Raw genomic sequence first — 18,846 nt, forward strand, 5'->3', positions numbered from 1 at the left:
TGTTCCCATGGTAGTGTGACAATTTCATCCGGTGTCAATCTGTTCAACCTGGTAACAATGGCAGGAGTGGCCGACCCGATGAAGCCAACACCTTTTCGAATGTTTCTAAGTAAGAGCTTGTTACGAATAAGTGTGCCTGCCCCTTTCCCCTCACCCCTCTTTCTGCGCCTCCGGGGTCATTGGAGACGGGCTGTTGGATGGGCCTCTGGTCTGTACCCCGCACATCTTCGTGGTGGTTTTTTCTGCATCTCTCGCAACTGATGGTTAGTATCGTCGCTGGGGACTGAAGCCATGCCTCCATCCTTAGCTGGCTTTATCATCTCTGTGCAGTAATGACACTTTACACCCAGACTGTCCTGCAAGTTTCTACCTTACAGTTCCCATTGGGCCACTGCCCCTGAATGAAAAGCCACTCAGATGTGATCACACTCAAAACAGTCATACTAGTGAGTGTAGAAAGAAAGGGCTTGGCCAGCCCTCGGCTCCTGCTTGAGTGACAGACAGGTGCACCCACTTAGTTTCAACAGTGGCTGTCTGGGCAAATAAGTCACATAGAGACACTACATTAGGAGCCAGGGCTGAGTTCTAGAACTAACTGCAGCAAACTGAGCAACCCCAAGAAAGTTTTTCATGTTCTCTGTGACTCAGTTTTCCTGTATAAATCAAAGGACTTAAATTATACCTTTTTTTTTCTTTCCCCAAAAATGACAAATGGTTTTAAATGACATATGAACTAGGACTTACATCAATTCAGTCCTATTGTGTATTCTCTTTGGATCCTAACTGGTCAGGAGAAGTCTCCATTTGGTGCTTGTGTGTGTTCCATTGCTCAGCCCTTGCGAATCTCCTTTAATGAAAGGGCAGGCCTGTGACCCGGAGCCTGGGCAGCCAGGATTTTCAGTCACTGTTGTTACTGCATTTATTGTTTACCCTCTGCGTGTGGTGGCAGCCAGTGGCGATTCTCCACTTCTGGTTGTGATGTCAAGTTTCCTTGGAAAATAAATTCTTTTGAGGATATAGGTCAGCTGGAAGAAAAGTATTGAGTACAAAGGAGTCTGAGTGCTTCCAGAAAAGCTCGAAGGTGCCACACGGTGCCCAGGGACGTGCACACACCTTCCAGGTGGCCCAGAGCGGCTGGTGTGTGGAAGCCCCCGCCAAGCGCCTACACCCCTTCCAGACGTACAATCCTACAGTGCATCTTGCTCTACACAGCAGGCTGGTCATGCTCCCGTCCCAATCCACTGTGGGACAGAAATTGCAGGAAGGATGGGAGGATCTGATGCTTCTCCCCTCCACTTCATGTCCACCCCAGTCTGCCGGCAACACCTCCTCCCACGAACACTAGCCACAGACTGAACCAGCATAGAGGGGAGGCGCCCCACAGGCCTCGTGTTCCAGGCCAGCCCCACTCCGAGTCTCCCCAAGCCAGCAACAAGGGCGGGCTGTCACACAGCGTCCGTGTTCATGCATGCGTGCACAAGCATGTGTCTAATCTATACTTTCTTTTTTTCACAGTTCATTTACGATGAACAAGTTTCCTGGTAAGTACCTCTGTTTCCCTTCCAACATTCCTTGTTATGTTTCAGAGCCAAATATATCGAAGACCAGAGATGGGGTTTAAGAAAGAAAGGGACATGTCATGGCAGTTTGGAACAAGTAGCATTTCTCAGGGACCCTCTGTCCACTTCAGTAAAGGAATTAAGTCAGCTGCACAGAGCAGAGATCTCTTCCCTTGGGCTGGGGTGGTGGGCTTCCGTTTGGGATCCTGATATCTGATGTCTTCATCATCTCGGTTAGATGGCGGGACTTTGCTGTCAGCCATTTGTCAGGTCTACATACACCCTGGTAAAGACTTGACTGATCTTTCCGACATGTGCTCAGACCTTGTAGATGTAGTCCACCTGCCAGGTACACCTCGGGAACCAGGGGTGGAGACACCTCAGTGACCTTCAGCCCATCAAAGTTCTGCCTGACATTCCAGAAGACCTTAGAGCTCTGAAAAAGTCAGTGGTTGGTTTTGGATAGATTTTTAAAAATTGCCCAGATTAAATACATGGGAACATTTGTATTTGGGCCAACTCTCCAAATTCCCATTTTTGAGATGGGCTCTGAGCAAGTCAAATATATTTGAAATGGAAATAGAAGTTGGGTGTGTTGTGCATGCTCGTTACAACTTTTAAACACTTGATCTGTAGAAGGAGAGTCATGTGAAATAGCATTTTAGGAATAGATGGGTGTGGTACTGGATTATTTAAAGCTAAGAATGAACTAGAAAACAAAGTTCAGAGTTCACCAGGCTTCCCTCTCAGCAAACTGAATGCCGGTGCTTTGTTAGAGGGACATCTGTGTCCTGGGATATCTCTGTGACTCTCAGAATTTGGAAGTGGAGGGAGGGGGCACTTTATCACACTGATGGTAAATGTTATACACTATGGCAGGGTATTAAGGTACTTTTGCCAACTCTCTTCTGTGTCCAGGAAGGGTGAGGAGGCGATAGCTGGGGTGACTTGCCTTCAGGCACCTCTTTATTGATCCGTAAAATAAGAAGGCAGTCCCCTTTGAGTCACAGCGATCAGTAGGCCGAAAGGGATGGAGTTGCCCAGGAGCACATCAGCTCAGAGGTCAAATAGTCAGGGAGAACCTCCTCGTGGGACCCACCCGGACATGGTCAGCAAATGGAGTGGTGACATTTTCCCCGCGTCCTTGGAGATTAAGTGCAGCACAGGAAAACTTGCAGAGGCCTCCTCGCTTCGACCGACGGCACAGTCAGCACAGCCACGGCACTGCCTTAGCAACATAGTGCAGTTTGATTTGCAGGCAAAAGGCAGGGGAATCTCTGTTGCGTGCATTTCAGTTACTTACCTGCCGCAAAAGACATATAAAATAGAAAGCACCCACCTCTTAGGATGTATGTTCAGCCTGCAGAGCAAGGCCATGGATCCGTTACGACGGCTCAGCAACGCCCACAGTGCTGCAGAGGAACCTGGCCTGTGTCTTCAGTGAGTCTGAGGAGCTAACAAGAAAACTGAAGGGCCCAGGGTGGTCTTTTCATTCCTCTTTGAGCCTCAGGTTGTGACTTTGGGAGAGAAAGGCGAGCCTGGGATGCAGCCTGGGGACTATCCACCTGCGTCATGTGGCCGTGAGCTTCCGCTGTTCTGGACATAGCCAGGAAGGTGGCGCCATGCCCTCCAGGCAGGAGCGGGGACTAGCTGTCCAACGCGGAAAGAACCGTCTCTGGCAGGAGGATCAGGGACAGTTGACGGTGGTTCAAAACAAGTTTGCAGGAAAGGAAGAAAGAAACCCAGGCCATTCACATGACCAGGTCCTCAGGGGACAGCGGGCGGGCTGTGGTCAGGAGAGGCAGGTAGAGAGTGTCTGGGGGGCGAGGGGGGTAGGGCTGTGAGATTTTAGGTCTGCAGGCAGAGTCCGTCCAATTCCACACTCTCCTAAGCCCCCCCCCCCCCCCGAGGCCAGGCTCTGGGCCAGAACGAGACACAACACAGACCCAAGCACGGCCCTGACCTTGCAGCTCTGTGGGCTAGAGGGGAGGCAGGCAATTGACATGTACTTAAGGGTCAACTGGAGACCTCAAAGGACTGGGAGAGGGACCGTGAATCCTATTGAGCCCAAACCTGATCATCAAATACTCAGGCCAAAGAGCAGAGGGGTAAGAATAACAGAGGAAGGAGCATTTTCCTTTCAAGTACGAAAGAGAAGGGTCATTGAAAGCTGTGTGCAGGGTAGAAAATGCCTGTAGTCCGGGGAATATTTGTAGCCAGTCCTCAGGCCTGCCTTGTCCTCACCGTGGTTGGCAGGTTGAACTGCCGTCCGCGTGAATCACATTGTTGAAGACGGGCTGGTGTGCTGCACCGGTGCCCATGTGACTTTCTCTAACCGGCCTTTCTTGGTGTGTACGCAGGTGGGAGTCTTTAGTCCTTGTGCTGATGTACTTTATCTACATCGTCATCATGAAGTAAGTAAAACGCCTTCTTAGTTTCTTTTCCAAGGCTGTTTCCTGTGTTCAACATTATGTGATAAGGTGGAAAGAGGAACAGGGGAGAGGGCAGGGACCTGGCTGGCTTTCCATGCATAGTGTCACAGACTCCTTTGTCTCCCTCGGCCACCTGCTAGAGTCATTGCAGCTTTGATAGTACCAAGAGCAAAGATGCTTCCAACCCATGTGCGATGATGGAACCAAAGCTTCAGTTTACTTTGAGGAGTCTCTCAAGAGCAAGGTCTCTTCTAGACCTGGCAGCCTAGCTTGTGGCTATGGCTTCACTCTTTCCTAACAACAAAGGAGGTAAAACCTAAATACTTAACGCTTCTATTTAGGATGAGAGAAGGGACCAGAGCTAATTAAGAAATGACTACAACCCTGGGTTGAATATTCATGGACTTCCATTCTTCGTATGGTCACCTAGTGCTATGTAACAAATGACACCAAAACTTAGTGGCTTAAAGCCACACACATGTACTACCTCATACAGCTTCTGAGAGTTAGATACCCAGGAGCAGCTTAGTTGGACCAGGGTTCTAGCTCAGGGTTTCTCATGAGATTGCAGAAAGGACATTGGTCAGGGTGGCTATCATCAACTTGATGTTGGACAGGGTGGCCTGCTTGCACAGCTGGTGAGTTGATGCTGGCTATTGGCTGCCGGCCTCGGTTCCTCACCACGGGGCCTCTCCTTAAGCTGCTCGAGTGACCCACACGCAGGAGCTTGGAGGGTGGGCAAGAAGGACCCTACAACGCCTCTTATAATCTAGCCTCACAAGTCACGTGCCATCACTTCTGTCATATTCTGTTTATTTGAAGCAAGTCACCAAGTCCAGTCCACACTCAAGGGCCAACTTTGCCTTTTGGAAGGAGGAGTGTCAAAAAATTTGTGGAAATATTTTAAATCCACCATGTCATCTGTATTTTTCCTCTTGGAGTCTGGGTGGCTTACTGTTTGTATCAAGAGTTACACTGGAAAGGTAAAATGTCAGCCCCAAGGTTGGGAACCTGCTGGTTCATCTTTTTGCCGAGGCCCATTGAGATGAAGAGCAGAGATTTTCGGTGCTGCAGCTGCCAGCCCCCTGGGAGCAGCTTCTTTCATTCTAAATTAGCCCATACTTTCCTCAGCATATGGGACAGCGGGAGTGACTGCTTTCTCAGGGGGCAAGACAGTAGAAGGCTTCCAGAAGCTGCCAGTCGGGCAGTACCAGGTAGCCGTCCAGAACTGACCCGTCAAGGTTTTCTTGCTGTGAGGCCTGACAGTAATCAACTCTGGCCCCCAGTGACTGCGAGGCCTGTTCAGAGAAACCGGGGTGGCCTTTGGCAAAGGTCACATGAACAGTGAAGGTAGGAGCTGGCTCTGCTGGCGTCCAGGGTGGGCTGGAAGTGACCTGCCACCGATCACTCAACATGGTGCCCGGCGTCCCCTCAGGAGCTGTCTGACGGTCAGCGCAGACCCCGTACCTGGGTCTTGTTACTGGAAGAGGGCATGTGTAGACAGTCGTGGCTTAGAGTCACCGTGAGATGACTGACCAAGAAAGCAGGTGCCCTTACCACTAATCACCTTTCACTGAAAAATGCCAATAAAAATACCAATAGGTGGGCTCCCACAAAAACTAGAGTTAGCCCAAAGGCTTCCCGATGTTATCTAGATTCCAAAGGAAAAGCCTTTAAAGATGGGAGCAGTCATCTTCATCTTCTTTCTCTAAAACAGCAAAACTATTAGGGAATCAGTGAGGCAGCAGGGAGGCCTCAGCCATGCACGTGCTCCTCCAGTGTCTTTTATTTGTTTCACCCTTTGTTTTTAACTTTATGAGGCTCTAAGTTGAGTTCCCTAAGAGTCAAGAGTGCTTTTCTTCCTTTTTGAAAAGGTATTTTGGTCATTTATTCCAAAGAAGGGACTGTCCCCTGTATGCCCAGCAAACCTGGGGCTTTGAATGGAATTTAGATGAAAGCCATGTCCCATGAATTCACTAGGGGCTTCACAGAGTAAATAGGTCTTCAAAACCCAAGCCGGCCTACAGGGAAGCTGGGTTGAGGGGTGTTGCCAGTATACCTCCTGTGACCACTGCCTGCCTCTGCCAGGCCATCGCAAGCCCGTGGGTTGCTGGCAGGGCATGTGGACATCAAGAGAACACAGGAATGATTTCTCTCTTCGCCTCTCCCAGTGTGAAAGCTAATGAGGTGTGTTTCTGCTGATGCCTCAGCTTTACCCAACTTCCAGCTGTTCCAACCAGCAGGATACAAATAAAACGGGGAACAGCAACTACTGTGCTTGCGGAATTTTCTACGTGAATTCTGGTCCTAAGTTCTAAATTGAAATCTCTGCTCTTGAGCCATCCCCCCTCTGCAATCAGAGGCTTTAATCACTGGGTTTTATAAAATCTGATTTATAAAATTGCATGCTTCACAATAAAATAGCTTCAGGGTGCAAGCACAAAATTTAAAACACTCAATTAAAAATATAAAACAGAGCAGCAGCAGTTAAAAATGGCATATATTAGAATCGTCAGCTGCCTTCTGGGTAGATGGCTTTAAATGACTCTAAACATTTTGTCGGGAGGTCAAAGAGCAATTCAGTTTGGCCAGAAACCTCATGGGAGCATGGGGCACACCCAGCCTTGGCAGGGATTGATTTCTGTACCGCTGGGTCACTTCTTTGGGCTTTGGGCCCCAGATGAGATGGTCTGGTGGCCAAGATCAAGTCCTTCATGTTAAATCCTGGCTACAGAGCCCATCCCGCTGCTTACTAGCACTGGGACCTTGGTTAAGTTACTCAGCCGTTTTGCATCTATTTTCTCTTCTACAAAACAGAGTTAACTGCTTCTTCCTACCTTGAATGTTTTTTTGTAAGGATGGCATTCGACAGCATAGTTATTATCCAATATGTGGTTTCAAGGAAGTTCTCATAATAGTATACACGGTGTTACTATCCTGTTACCCAAATCGATGCAAATGTATAACACACAGTTGTACTTCATGCAAGTCAGTATTTCCATGTGGAGAATGGATTCTGGGTCAAGATGACAGAAACAGTGCCCTTCCCGCACAGCTCTATCAGGAGGGCACGCTCTGTTGTGGAGTCTAGAAAGTGGAGCGACCTTTCATTAAGAAGAATGTTGAATACATACAGGAGTTAGCAGAACACTGCAGCAGTTTTCAACTGGTGTGCCCCAAGAATGTTAAAGCATGTAACACCTGACTGTTTAGTCAGGGGCACTCACCTCTTTTCCCTTAGACTGTCAGATAAAAAAATGACAACAGCCAACACAACAATAGCTGTTCAGTGTGAATGAATTAAAATTATACCTTTTTTTTGGTCAGATTGGCAAAAAATATATTTTTGGTGTGCTGCAGGATTTTGTAATTAGTTTATGTGCCATGAGATGAAAAGGTTGAAAATCGCTGGAAGGGTGTGATGAATCCCATGTGCCCATCACCAGCCCCAGCCCCAGCCCCAGCCACTGCAGTTGCTCCATCCACACCCCTGTCCGTCTCCCATGTGATTTGGGGGCCATGTGATTTGAAGTCCCATCGCACGCACATGTAGGAAGCACTGCGCAATGTTTTCACTCAATTGTTATGGAGAATCCTAGCCCAGAACTTTGTCACAAAACCAAGAACCCATCAGACCTAAAATTATGGCATAGCAGTAACTGAGATTCACAGGACACCAATCTGTGACCTTAGGAAACCAAAGACAGACAGAGACCTAGCCGGCGGGCCAGCCTGGAACACACAGACCGTGACCCGCTGGGTAGCGGTGCGGATGAGACACCTTCTGCCTTCCCCGCCGAATGTGTCTGACAGTCTGGCCCTGCAGGTGTGGTCCAGGGAAGGTAGACCTGCCCATCCCGCCGAGTCTCGTCACCGCCCTTCCATGCACAGACCCCAAGGCCAGGAGCTCAGCCCCAGAGGTGCCTCCGCTGGCATTGGAGAGGGTGCAGAGAAAGCAGACTGTCACTATGTATTTATGCAATGTTGGTTTTATTCTCACATGTCCTTCAATTGGGAGATAGGACAGGTTGTATATTGTGAGGGGAAACGGGATGACAGAATCATAGCGATAATAACTTGAGGCTCGGGGTCCCCACAATGCGTCCAGACTGCAGGACACCTGTGGGACTTGGGGAGTGGAGGGACAGCAGAGGCTGATGGGCTCTCTGCGCTTACTCCTTTGCTCAGATATAACGCGTGCATACATCAGTGCTTTGAAAGGAGGGCGAAAGGTGCTGGGAACATGGTCAACGGCTTGGCCAACAACGCTGAAATCGATGACAGCAGCAACTGCGACGCAACTGTGGTGCTACTCAAGAAAGGTAGGCGCGGAGGGCCTGTGTCCAGGACGCGGGCCACGCCTGGGGCACCGCAGCTGGCCCGGGAGCCCGCTGCCTGGGGGGGGGGAGCAGGTTCCAGTCCACCTCCCTCCCTCTGGCCACACCGTGGGGCTCGCACCCGGTGATGAGTGGACTCGGGAAGCCCCAGGCACGTTCTTGGGATAACATTTGCTGGGAGTGATACAGGGAAATTAGGACAAGATGGCCAAGGAGAGAAGACCAGGGGGTTTGAGGTATTGATTCTGTCACATTTGGTCTGTGTGACCATGAAGCAAGTCACTTAACCATTCTGAGCCTCAATTTTCTCATCTGCAAAATGGGGATAATTTTCATAATGAATAAAAGGAGATAAAGTATGTAAAATACTTCATTCATGACAACTGTTATTAGTATATTATTATATCCAATTCATTTTCAGGCTACATTACCTCAGTTTCCAAGCTGCAAAAGGACACAGTTAATGACCTATTGTTTTTCCAAAGTAATTCTTATATTTAATAGATTCTTGTCAAGCAGTTGATATACTTAGAGAAATAATATAGTGCTCTCTAATAAATAATGTATTTCTTAGAGGAACACAAAAGTTACCATTTACTTTTGCCTTGAATGTGTTTCATTTTTTACCTAATTTTTTTTTTAACTTTCCCCTTGAAATATATGGGCTTATTTCTTCTTGGTCCTGTACAGTTGCTTTGCAGGAAAAACAAAAAAGAAACTAGAAAATCTATAGGTTATTTTCAAATGCATGTCTGGCTTTGGAATCTGTGGGTAATTATGAGAATTTTTAAATCAATTATTTGGTATACTTTCCTAATTATATGCATGTTTAACTAAAGACTTAAGATTATTTACTGCCATCCCACATAAGGATATCATTTAGTTTTTTCTCTCTGGGTAGTTTATAACCATAAAAGGAATACTCTTAGGGAGGCAAAGAGCTACCTAATCTTATTTAGTGTTTCCAGAGCTCATTTCATGGTTTAGTGGCTTGGAAACAGGAGCGAGCACTCAGAGGGCCTGTGGCCAGGTACCCGTGAGCCGTGTGCCCGGGCTGCACATTCCTAGAGCGGGGCTTTGGTGAAACTGTTTTCCTGCCAGTCAGTAAATCGTTGCACAAGATTTGCCCGAAGCCCCCTCTGGGCTTTGGGCCTCTGCAATGTGGCCATTCACCACCTATCAGCCCCGCTCATAGGCTGGGGGGCAGCACTGTATCCACTTAACACTGAAGTCAATTCTGCAGCCTTTAACCGCTCAAGATGAACGTTGTTGACATTTGAAGGGCATAAAAGGTTCCAAAAGATTATATGGGTCTTTCCTGTGCCCCAGAGCTGAGTTATGGGGAAGAAATCCTTTGAGGGCAAGGAGGGATTCTTGTTTATTACCACTTGTTCTTTCTGTGTCAGGGAAGGATGCTTAAATGGTTTCCTCATTTCAAAAGAGCTATCAAGGAGCCCCCCAAATCAGACTTTGGCTATTCCCCAAGTTTGGCTCACTACAACCCTCCCTGGATGGGTGGGTGGATGGATAGGCAGATAAAGAAGGGAGGGAGGGAGGGAAGGAGGGAGGGAGGGAAGACTGAATGAATCTCTCTCTCCTGCGCCTAGCCTCAGCGTTTTTCTTCTCTGTTGTTCATCTCCTAGCCAATTTCCACCGCAAAGCGTCAGTGATCATGGTGGACGAGCTGCTATCGGCCTACCCACACCAGCTGTCTTTCTCCGAGGCTGGCCTTCGAATCATGATCACCAGCCACTTCCCCCCCAAGACCAGACTCTCCATGGCCAGTCGCATGTTGATCAATGAGGTATCTGGGAAAGCACAGCCCGTGTGCCGCTGGACAGGGGTGGGAAACTAGGAAGGAGAGAAAGTTCCCTGGTCTGAAAGTAGAAACACCGAACTTGGCATTTAACGCAGGAATATCCCTCAGCCGCTCCACGGCATCGTTGCTCGCCGGGCCAGCTGTGCGTGCGGGTCCTTGCTCCCCCCTCCACATTTTGACAGACCTGGGCCAGCTCCCGGTTATGCGGACAAAGCTCTCCCCTCCTTTCCTAGGTGCCTTTTTCTTTCCGCCTGCCATTTGGATGGCGCCCTCTAATGGGAATGAACTTGCACAGAGGTCGTGGCTTACCCCAGGTGCTTTAGTTTAAAATAACGCCGAGCCTCTGCCCTGAATTTTCCTGTGTATTCCTTTCTCTGGAGTGGCAGCCTTATTGGTGCACTGGTCCAAACCCATGTGGGTGGCTTTCCCACCTATGGACCGAGAGATTCCTGAAGTCTGGAAAAGACAGATTACACCACAGTGCACAGAGAATCGGGAACCCTGGTCGAAAAGAAGCGTGCATCCGAGCCAGGGGCGTGTGCCTCTAGAGTGATTTGCAGGCCCAGTGGCTCCTGAAGGCGAATCCCCCCTCCCAGGAGGAGCTTGTCCGAGCTGGTCATTACCCTGAGGGATCCCTTGAGACCTGACTGCCGCGGGTTCTGATCGCACCTTCCCGTCGGCTGCCTGGAAGTCCCAGTAGCCGGGGCCCTGGGTGTGTGTAAGGCTTTCCAGCCCATCCGCCCGTGGCAAGTGTGCCTTTCTCTTTCCAGAGACAAAGGCTGATAAACAGCAGGGCCTACACCAATGGGGAGTCCGAGGTGGCCATCAAAATCCCAGTCAAGCACCCGGTGGAGAACGGGACGGGGCCCGGCAGTGCCCCAGACAGGGGCGTGAATGGGACGCGGAGGGACGACCTTGCTGCCGAGGCCGGCGACGAGACCGAGACCGAGAACGAAGACAACGGGGAAGACGAGGAGGGTGACGAAGGGCCCTACACCCCATTCGACCCCCCCGGTAAGAGGCCCCGTGTCTGGGCCGGGTTCGGGCTGTCGTAGGGCCGTGAGCAGCTGCCCTGACCTCTCTGCCACCCATTTCAAAGAACATAGAAATTCCTGTGTACCATCTGCAGTGGGCGAGGCTGCTGTGAGGGCCGGAAGATGCCCAGGATGGCACCACGTTGCATTGGGTGCCAGGGGGGCTCTTGGGCCACATTTTGCTCGAGCCGTTCACTGGGTGAGGAAGCAGTGGGCCAGGCCCCGACCCGCCCCTCCAGGCAGGCAGCCAGCCAAAGGCTCGTGTGCGAGGCCGGGCGCGTTGGCCAGCTCCCACACGTGGCTTCGTTTCTTAGGGGACAGAGGGCCCCTTTGGATCACTTGTTCCGTGTTTCTCACTGGGGCGAGGTCAGTGCCAGGCCCTGGCTGTGAGGCTGGAGGTATTGCATCACCCTGGGAGGCGAGCAGGCCCCAGGGCGTCCAGCCATGTCAGCTTCTCCCCAACGTGATAGGAGACGCCTGGGATGCGGAGGGGCTGGAGGCCTGGGGTCACCCCGGTGATCTTTACGGCTCTCCTGAGACTTAGGGGAGCCTGATTCAGCGCCAGGTTCTGCCTCTGAAGTGGAGAACGGCCTTGTCCCATTGTGACCCCCAGTACTCCTCCACCCGCTGCTGAGAAATCCCATTCCGACTCAGGAACGTCCACTGAGGCTTGGGGCTGTGTCCAGCAGGGCCCCTAGGGCAGGCAGGCCTCTTACCTGCAGGGAGCAGGCCTGAGGGGGCCCCAGGCCAGCAGGGGGCACTCAAGGAGCCAAAAGAACAGTCTGGGGAGCCCCAAGTACGGTTCGTCTCCTGCTAAGTTCCTTTGACCTGAAAAGGTCCGTCCACACAATGAGCAGATTTTTCCCTCTTGTGATAATCCCGCAAGAGCTGGGTTCCCTCTGTCCTGTTATCCAGTTGCAGGGCTTTCTTCTTGCCAGGACTTGACTATAGTGGGTACAATCAACAAGTAAGTAATTATGTGGGAGCATATAAATGTAGGAACATATAGGACACGTGTATATGTGTATGCATTAATATATGTGCATATATACATATCATGTGCACATGTATGATTGATACAATTCAGCACCAGGTTCCGCCTCTGAAATGTAGAATGGGCTTGTATATGTACTGTATAAATTTAATACATTGTGTGTTAATACTCATATATGTATATATTCAGTGCATTGTATATTATATAATATATACACATATATTAACATATCTGTGTTTATATGTGTATATGTATAGATTAAATACATATAATAGACACCTATGTATAGTACATGTATATATGTATACATCCATATAAATTGTACATGTATTCTTATCTCTCATGTGAAGAAAGCCTTACTGTTGACTGAGAGAAACAGAGACATTTACATGTAATATGTAGATAAACACACTTCCATTAACAAAGCGAAAAGAAAGACACCAAAATATAATTACATTTTTTTGTAGGTGGAATTATTTTTTATTTTCTCTGTCTCTTCTATTTTAAAACAATGTACATTTTAATTGCCTATATAATTAGAACAAATGTATATATTTAGCTCTAGGTCAGACTCCTAAGCAATGCTTTTTTTCTCTATCAAACAGAAGTAAGCTTCCTAAAAGGCTTAATGAGGAATATAACCTGGGAACAAGTCCTTTGCTTTTTAGAGCCAGCCACACCGAATGGGAGGCTCAGAGCCCCTGCCTCACCTGCCATTTGCTGGCGGACATTGGAGAGACCACGGAATCGCTGGTACATGAGGTTCACGTGCAGGGATTTCTGTTTCACTAACCTGCCACTGCACCTGCAGCACCGGGGACAGTGCCTGGCACAGAGGGGCACAGTGGGCGGTCAGTGACTGTTCGTTAAACTAATGATTCAACCTGTCCCCACGGGAGCGGTGTTTAGACCACATGGCAATGGAACAAAAGAAGGAAACGTGTCCAGAAATGCTGTTGACTCAGAGGAAAGAAAACCATTTTTACCCCTTCGTTCGGAAATGGACATTTAGACTCTAAAACGTGACGGATCCTTATCTGATCCTGCTCCTCAAAGTCATTGAACACACACATTTCTGCATCACTTGCTTTATTCAAGGAGTTGTCTTTGTTATATTACATTTAAAGGTAGAGTCCAGGTGGTACTCCTTGAATTTCTGCTTTAAGTTTGGCACTACAATGGATGATAGTGAAACTGTTTCCAAGATATAAATCCTCCCAGTGTGAAGGCAGAATTTTTTCAGCCGAGAGGTCAAACTCAGAACTCATTGCTGCTAACTTACACTGCTTCAGACTTTACCTAATGTCATTTTCTAAGACCTTGCAGTCATGAGTTCTGACTTCATTTTTTCTTATCTTTCTTATTTTCCAATGACAGCCAGATTGAAGTCATTTCTCTTCTCATTCGTGTGTTTCTTTGTAACTTTGATTGGGTGTGTATCTTAAACTGAACCAAGCCTCTCTCTCTCCCTGGGAGGGCATCTGGAAGACTGGACGGCAGTGAGGGGATGCCAGACCCCAGATGGACGGGTGACTCACCACTACATTTGCAGGATTTAGGGACCTGCAGACTTGCAGGGTGCATTCGGGATCCAAAGATCTGGCCATATTCTGGATTCCGCAGCATTTGAAAACCCCTCAGAAGACAAATCTCAGGCAGTCTCCTTGCTTCGTAAACACAGTCTCACCATTCTCATTTTTCACTTTACCGTCTCCAAATCTGAACTCTAACCAGATGCATAGCTGCTCATAGGAAACAACACCCCCTTAATAATCTGTTCTCGTTACTTTATTCTGCACCTGGAAGTGGGACACCTTTAGAGTCTAAAAAAAACACAAAATTCTTTGGTCTGTCTGATTAGATTGTTTGTAGTAATGCCATTACCATTCATATTACTCATATGTACTGAGCATGTGATTTGTGCCCTGCACCGTTCATGGCACTCACAGTAGCGTGGTGAACAGGCGAGAGAAGACGCTTATTCTTACGGAGTTTACATTCCCGTTTGGGGCCACTGAAAACAAATGGAGAAACAAACAAACCTGATCATTTCAGACAGAAAACATTTGCCACGAAGGAAATAAATGCAGGTGATAGGAAAGAAAGAAACATGGTAGGTGGGGGTCTTATTTAGGTTGGGTGGCCGGAGGGGTCAGGTGACACTGGAGCTGTGAGGTGAACTGCCTCGCAGGGCCTACCCAGCCATATGAAGATCCAGGCAGGTGGGGGACCTGGCCCAGGGAAAGGCCGTGGGAGCGGTGAGCTGCAGATGGATTGAGAGTGCCCTGGGCAGGTTGCCAGGGTTGGTGTTGGGGACAAAAAAAGGGGGAGAGTCAAGGATGATTCTGAGGATTTTGACTCCACCGACTTGCAAATTTACGTTATCCCAGCCCCATCCCAATATCCCGTATAATTCTTCCAGCTACTCTGTGAGCTCAGTGTTGCTGTGTCCACATTTTCCAGATGAGGAAACTGAGACTTAGGGCATTTAAGTAACCGAGACGCTTGATTCAAACAAAGCGGGCACCGGAGCAGCAGTCTGGTGAATAAGCCCCTCCCACCCTACCTTGCCATCCCAGGGAGACTGGGGAGCCAAGAGCGGTGTTGTGTAATGTTACTCCGTAGCTTTAAGAATCTATTTGGAGACTGGCAAGCAATATAATGCAGTAAGTGCTTGATACTGATATTAAATTATGAAATAAATTTTGTTAAACATTTCGTTAGTCACTGTTCAAACTGTAATTTAGAAAATAACTTCTTATCTCTGGTGGGGATATGAAATGGCACAATCATTTTAGAAAACGATTTGGCACTTTCTTATAAAGTTAAGTAAACACCCACCCTATGACTCAGCAGTTCTGCTCCTGGGTCTTTGCCCAAAAGAAATGAAAACATGCCCCAAAAAGACTTGTACAAGAATGCTCATAGCCACTTTAGTTGTAACGCCTGAAAACTGGCAACAACCCAGGTTCCCATCCACAGGAGAGTGGACAAACAGACTGTGGTGTATTCACGGGATGGAATCCTCCACAGCAATTTAAAGAAATGAATTACTATATATGTATATATATGATTCATTCCTATATAAGTAATATGATTACGTAGACACAAAAATGTACTATATGATTTTATTTATTTGAAGTTGAAGAGCAGAAAAAATTGGTCTATGCTGGTAGCAGGTGGGATGATGCCTAGAAAGAGGCACAGGGAACTTTCTGGAACAGGAGATTACAGAAGGGAGTACATATGTGTGTGCATAGTTCTTTCCAGAGGCAAGTTAGCACTTAAGCAGGGTGGTAATAAAGGCCAAAGGAGAACTACTATGTTTTTCAAATCTAAGGCTACAAGGAACTCATGATCACATAGTCACCAAAGTAAGCATTTTGGGTGTCTCTGAATCATAGCTCTCAGGCAGCACAGAGATGGTAGGATCAGGTCATCACTGACAAATCTGTCACCTTATTCTTGGTAACAGGTAGTTAGAGAAATAGAAAGCAATTATTGATCTGCAAGTCCATATCATTTTGGGACACAAACACTCAAAGCCCTGTTTTGACAACCTTGAGAGCTTTCGAATCGTATTTCAGGATTTCAGCAATGCTGAGAAATCCCTGGCGCTGTCACTAGATGGCGCTGTGACCACTGACACCTTTTATCTGGAAAGCTGTAGTGACCTATGTATCCTCGGGAGAACAGGAAACAGGCCAACCGGTGGTCTTCCTAGCAACACACCCACACCTGTACCCCCACACTTCCCCACCCCTTTGTGTCCTGAGAGTCTTCCTCCTTCTTTCCTACCTGGCCCCGTTTGCCAGGCCAGCCCCCCAGCCTTGTATTATTTGGAAGGGACTCATCTGTTCCTTCTGGAGGCCAAGCTAGCAGGCGGGTTGCAGGTAAGTTTTGCACTCCGCTTGGTTCTGTACATCAGGTTTTGTTGGTGATGGAAAGCCATTTGTGTGTTTTATGGAAAGCGCAACATAATAAGGTTTATTTCACAGGCCATCAGTGAGGCTATAAATGTCTAGGGAAAGCAGTACAGAGGGTTGGTGAAGCAGAGAAATGGAGCTAATTTTTTTTTTTTTTTTTTTTTTGCCTTTTTGCTTTCCCTAGCTGGCAAACTGGAAACAGTGAAATGGGTGTTCACCTGGCCACTGAGTTTTGTCTTATACTTCACTGTACCCAACTGCAACAAGCCCCGCTGGGAGAAGTGGTTTATGGTGACATTTGCCTCCTCCACCCTGTGGATCGCAGCCTTCTCCTACATGATGGTGTGGATGGTGAGTGCATCCAGGACCCCGTGGCAGCACTAGATCTTGGTAGAGAAAAAAACACACTCAACCAGAGGAGAATATGGGCTGGGGTGTCTGCCCAGTAACTGTATCAGTCAGCTACTGCAGCAGTAAAAGCTGTGTAACAAAACACCCCTCAACACAGTGGTTTAGAATCACAAACACGTATCCTCTTGCTCACATGTCTTCAGGTTGACTATGGCCGGACTAATTTCAGCAGCACTGACTGAGAGCTCTGCTTTAAGCCATAGCATGGTTACATTTCATTCAGGCTGCAGTGGGGGTTCACATCTAATCCACGTGTTTGCCCATTTTCTTGGACCAGTGACTGCCTGGGGAATGCTCTTCTCGTGGTGGCTCATTGGAATTCACAAGGGCAAGTGGAAATGCAAGGTGCCTCTTAGGGCCTTGGCTGTGACTTCCACCCACATTCCATCAGCCATCCCCAACATCAATGGAGTGGGAGAATTATACTCAAGAGCTAATAAAAGGTTCTGAAAGGATTATTTTGAACATAATAACAAATTTGTAAACTTGACACAATTAAATTATAGTTATCCCTTGCCTTCAACATCACAGAAAACAGGTAATTTTTTTTTTCAACCCAAATTGTATAGCCATGGATTTCTCCCTTCTCCTGCATTTATTAACCTTTTGTTTGTTTGTTTTAATATGTCTTTATTGATTTCAGAGAGAAGAAGGGAGAGAGAGAGAGAAACATCAGTGATGAGAGTTATTGATGGGCCGCCTCCTGCACGCCCCCTACTGGGGATCGAGCCCACAACCTGGGCATATGCCCTGACCGGGAATCGAACCTCCATCTCCTGGATCCTAGGTTGATGCTCAACCACTGAACCACACTGGCTGGGCCATTAGCACTTTTATTTGACGTATTTATTGGGTGCCATCTCTGTTCCAGGCTTGGGGACTAGTGTTGGTGTCCCTGAGCTCTAGGTGCTCAATGGTTTTCTCCCAAGACCACTAACAGGCAAACCCACCTACCAATCTGAGGTTAACCCTCCCTCTGTTGCCTGCCTCCTGCTCTGGTGCAGGTGTGGGTCTAAGAAGTTCTGAGAAATGGCTAGGAACAGGGAGAAAAGAGGAAGAAGGAGACCTGGCCCAGCCACCTGAGAAATTGGTTCCCCAAAGCTCCAGACTCAACCGCAAGCATCACAACACCAGCAGGCAGTGGGGGAGCAGCTCTTGTCCAGGCCAAGCCCCAGAGAGCAAACCTGATTCCCTCAGGGACCCAGCAGAGGGTTGTTAGGAAGGTAAACAGGGTTAGGCCAGGATGCTGGTGGCGCCGTTTCTCAAAAGCCTCCTCAGAACGACAAACGGACATGCTGTGTGTTTCTGTGCCTCACTTTCCTCCCTGGAGAGAGCAAGATAGAGAACCCCAGGCCCACCCCAAGTTCACTTCAGCAATGAATGGAAATGAGGTGCATTCTCCAGTCTGAAAGGGGGCGAGCCGGGCATCTCAACAGATCTAACTTCCTCCGAACCTTTGGACTGTGAAGGAGCAACTGTGGCCTTTGGAGGAAGTCAGGGTGTCATGCAGGCTGTCCCTGTCAATGGCTGGCCGGGAAGAACTGTGACAATACCTTGCTTACGGCATGTGGTGTACATTTCTTGTAACTATAGAAGGTGGGGTCAAGTGGCACCCTGCAATGACCGGTCCATCCCAGCTCTGGTGTGTTATCCTTTGCTTCTTGGTCAAAGGATTCATGGGCAGTGGGACTGGAGTCTGCCCTCAACTCATCACCTCTTTCCGCCTCTTCCAGGTCACAATCATTGGTTACACGCTGGGGATTCCTGACGTCATCATGGGGATCACCTTCCTGGCAGCTGGAACCAGTGTGCCTGACTGTATGGCCAGCCTCATTGTGGCCAGACAAGGTGCGGCCCCCAGTGGGATGGGGTAGAAGGAAGGAAGACCTCTCAACAGGGGTGTGGAAGGGTGGGTGTCCACATGGCCATTACCAGGGCTTCAAATCCCAGCCTGGAAGGAGTTATGGGTGACTTCAGTGCCATGTTGGTCAAAAGGCCTCTTGGCATCAGAAGAACAGGGAAACAAGCCAGAAGGTCCACCCTGGAGAAAAGCAGACATTTTCTAGGTAGCACCTGCCTCCCCCTTCTGGAGGTTGTATTACCATTTTTAAATTATTATTATTTTTAATGACTTTCTTGTAGTTTTTTTAAAATATATTTTTATTGACTTTAGAGAGAGGAAGGTAGAGGGAAAGAGAGTGATAGAAACATTAATGATGAGAGAGTCATTGATCGGCTGCCTCCTGCATGCCCCCCCACTGGGGATCGAGCCCACAACCCAGACATGTGCCCTGACCAGAGATCGAACTGCGATCTCCTGGATCATAGGTCAAT

At 48.3% G+C, this 18,846-nt stretch overlaps 1 protein-coding gene across 1 annotated transcript in view; it reads left to right on the top strand.

The window, feature by feature from the left end:
• SLC24A3 (solute carrier family 24 member 3) overlaps positions 1-18,846 on the top strand; it is a gene marked incomplete at its 5' end in the record, with an annotated part of 322,397 nt that overhangs the window by 285,818 nt on the left and 17,733 nt on the right. Inside the window, 7 exons of the mRNA XM_081149048.1 lie at positions 1,516-1,541; positions 3,920-3,973; positions 8,180-8,313; positions 9,972-10,132; positions 10,918-11,161; positions 16,286-16,452; positions 18,246-18,360. Of these exons, the coding sequence (XP_081005174.1) occupies positions 1,516-1,541; positions 3,920-3,973; positions 8,180-8,313; positions 9,972-10,132; positions 10,918-11,161; positions 16,286-16,452; positions 18,246-18,360 (901 nt within the window). The remainder of the gene's footprint in view (positions 1-1,515; positions 1,542-3,919; positions 3,974-8,179; positions 8,314-9,971; positions 10,133-10,917; positions 11,162-16,285; positions 16,453-18,245; positions 18,361-18,846) is intronic.

The sequence above is a fragment of the Miniopterus schreibersii genome, assembly GCF_964146895.1.
Source record: "Miniopterus schreibersii genome assembly, chromosome: 10".
Classification (NCBI taxonomy): Eukaryota; Metazoa; Chordata; class Mammalia; order Chiroptera; family Miniopteridae; genus Miniopterus; species Miniopterus schreibersii.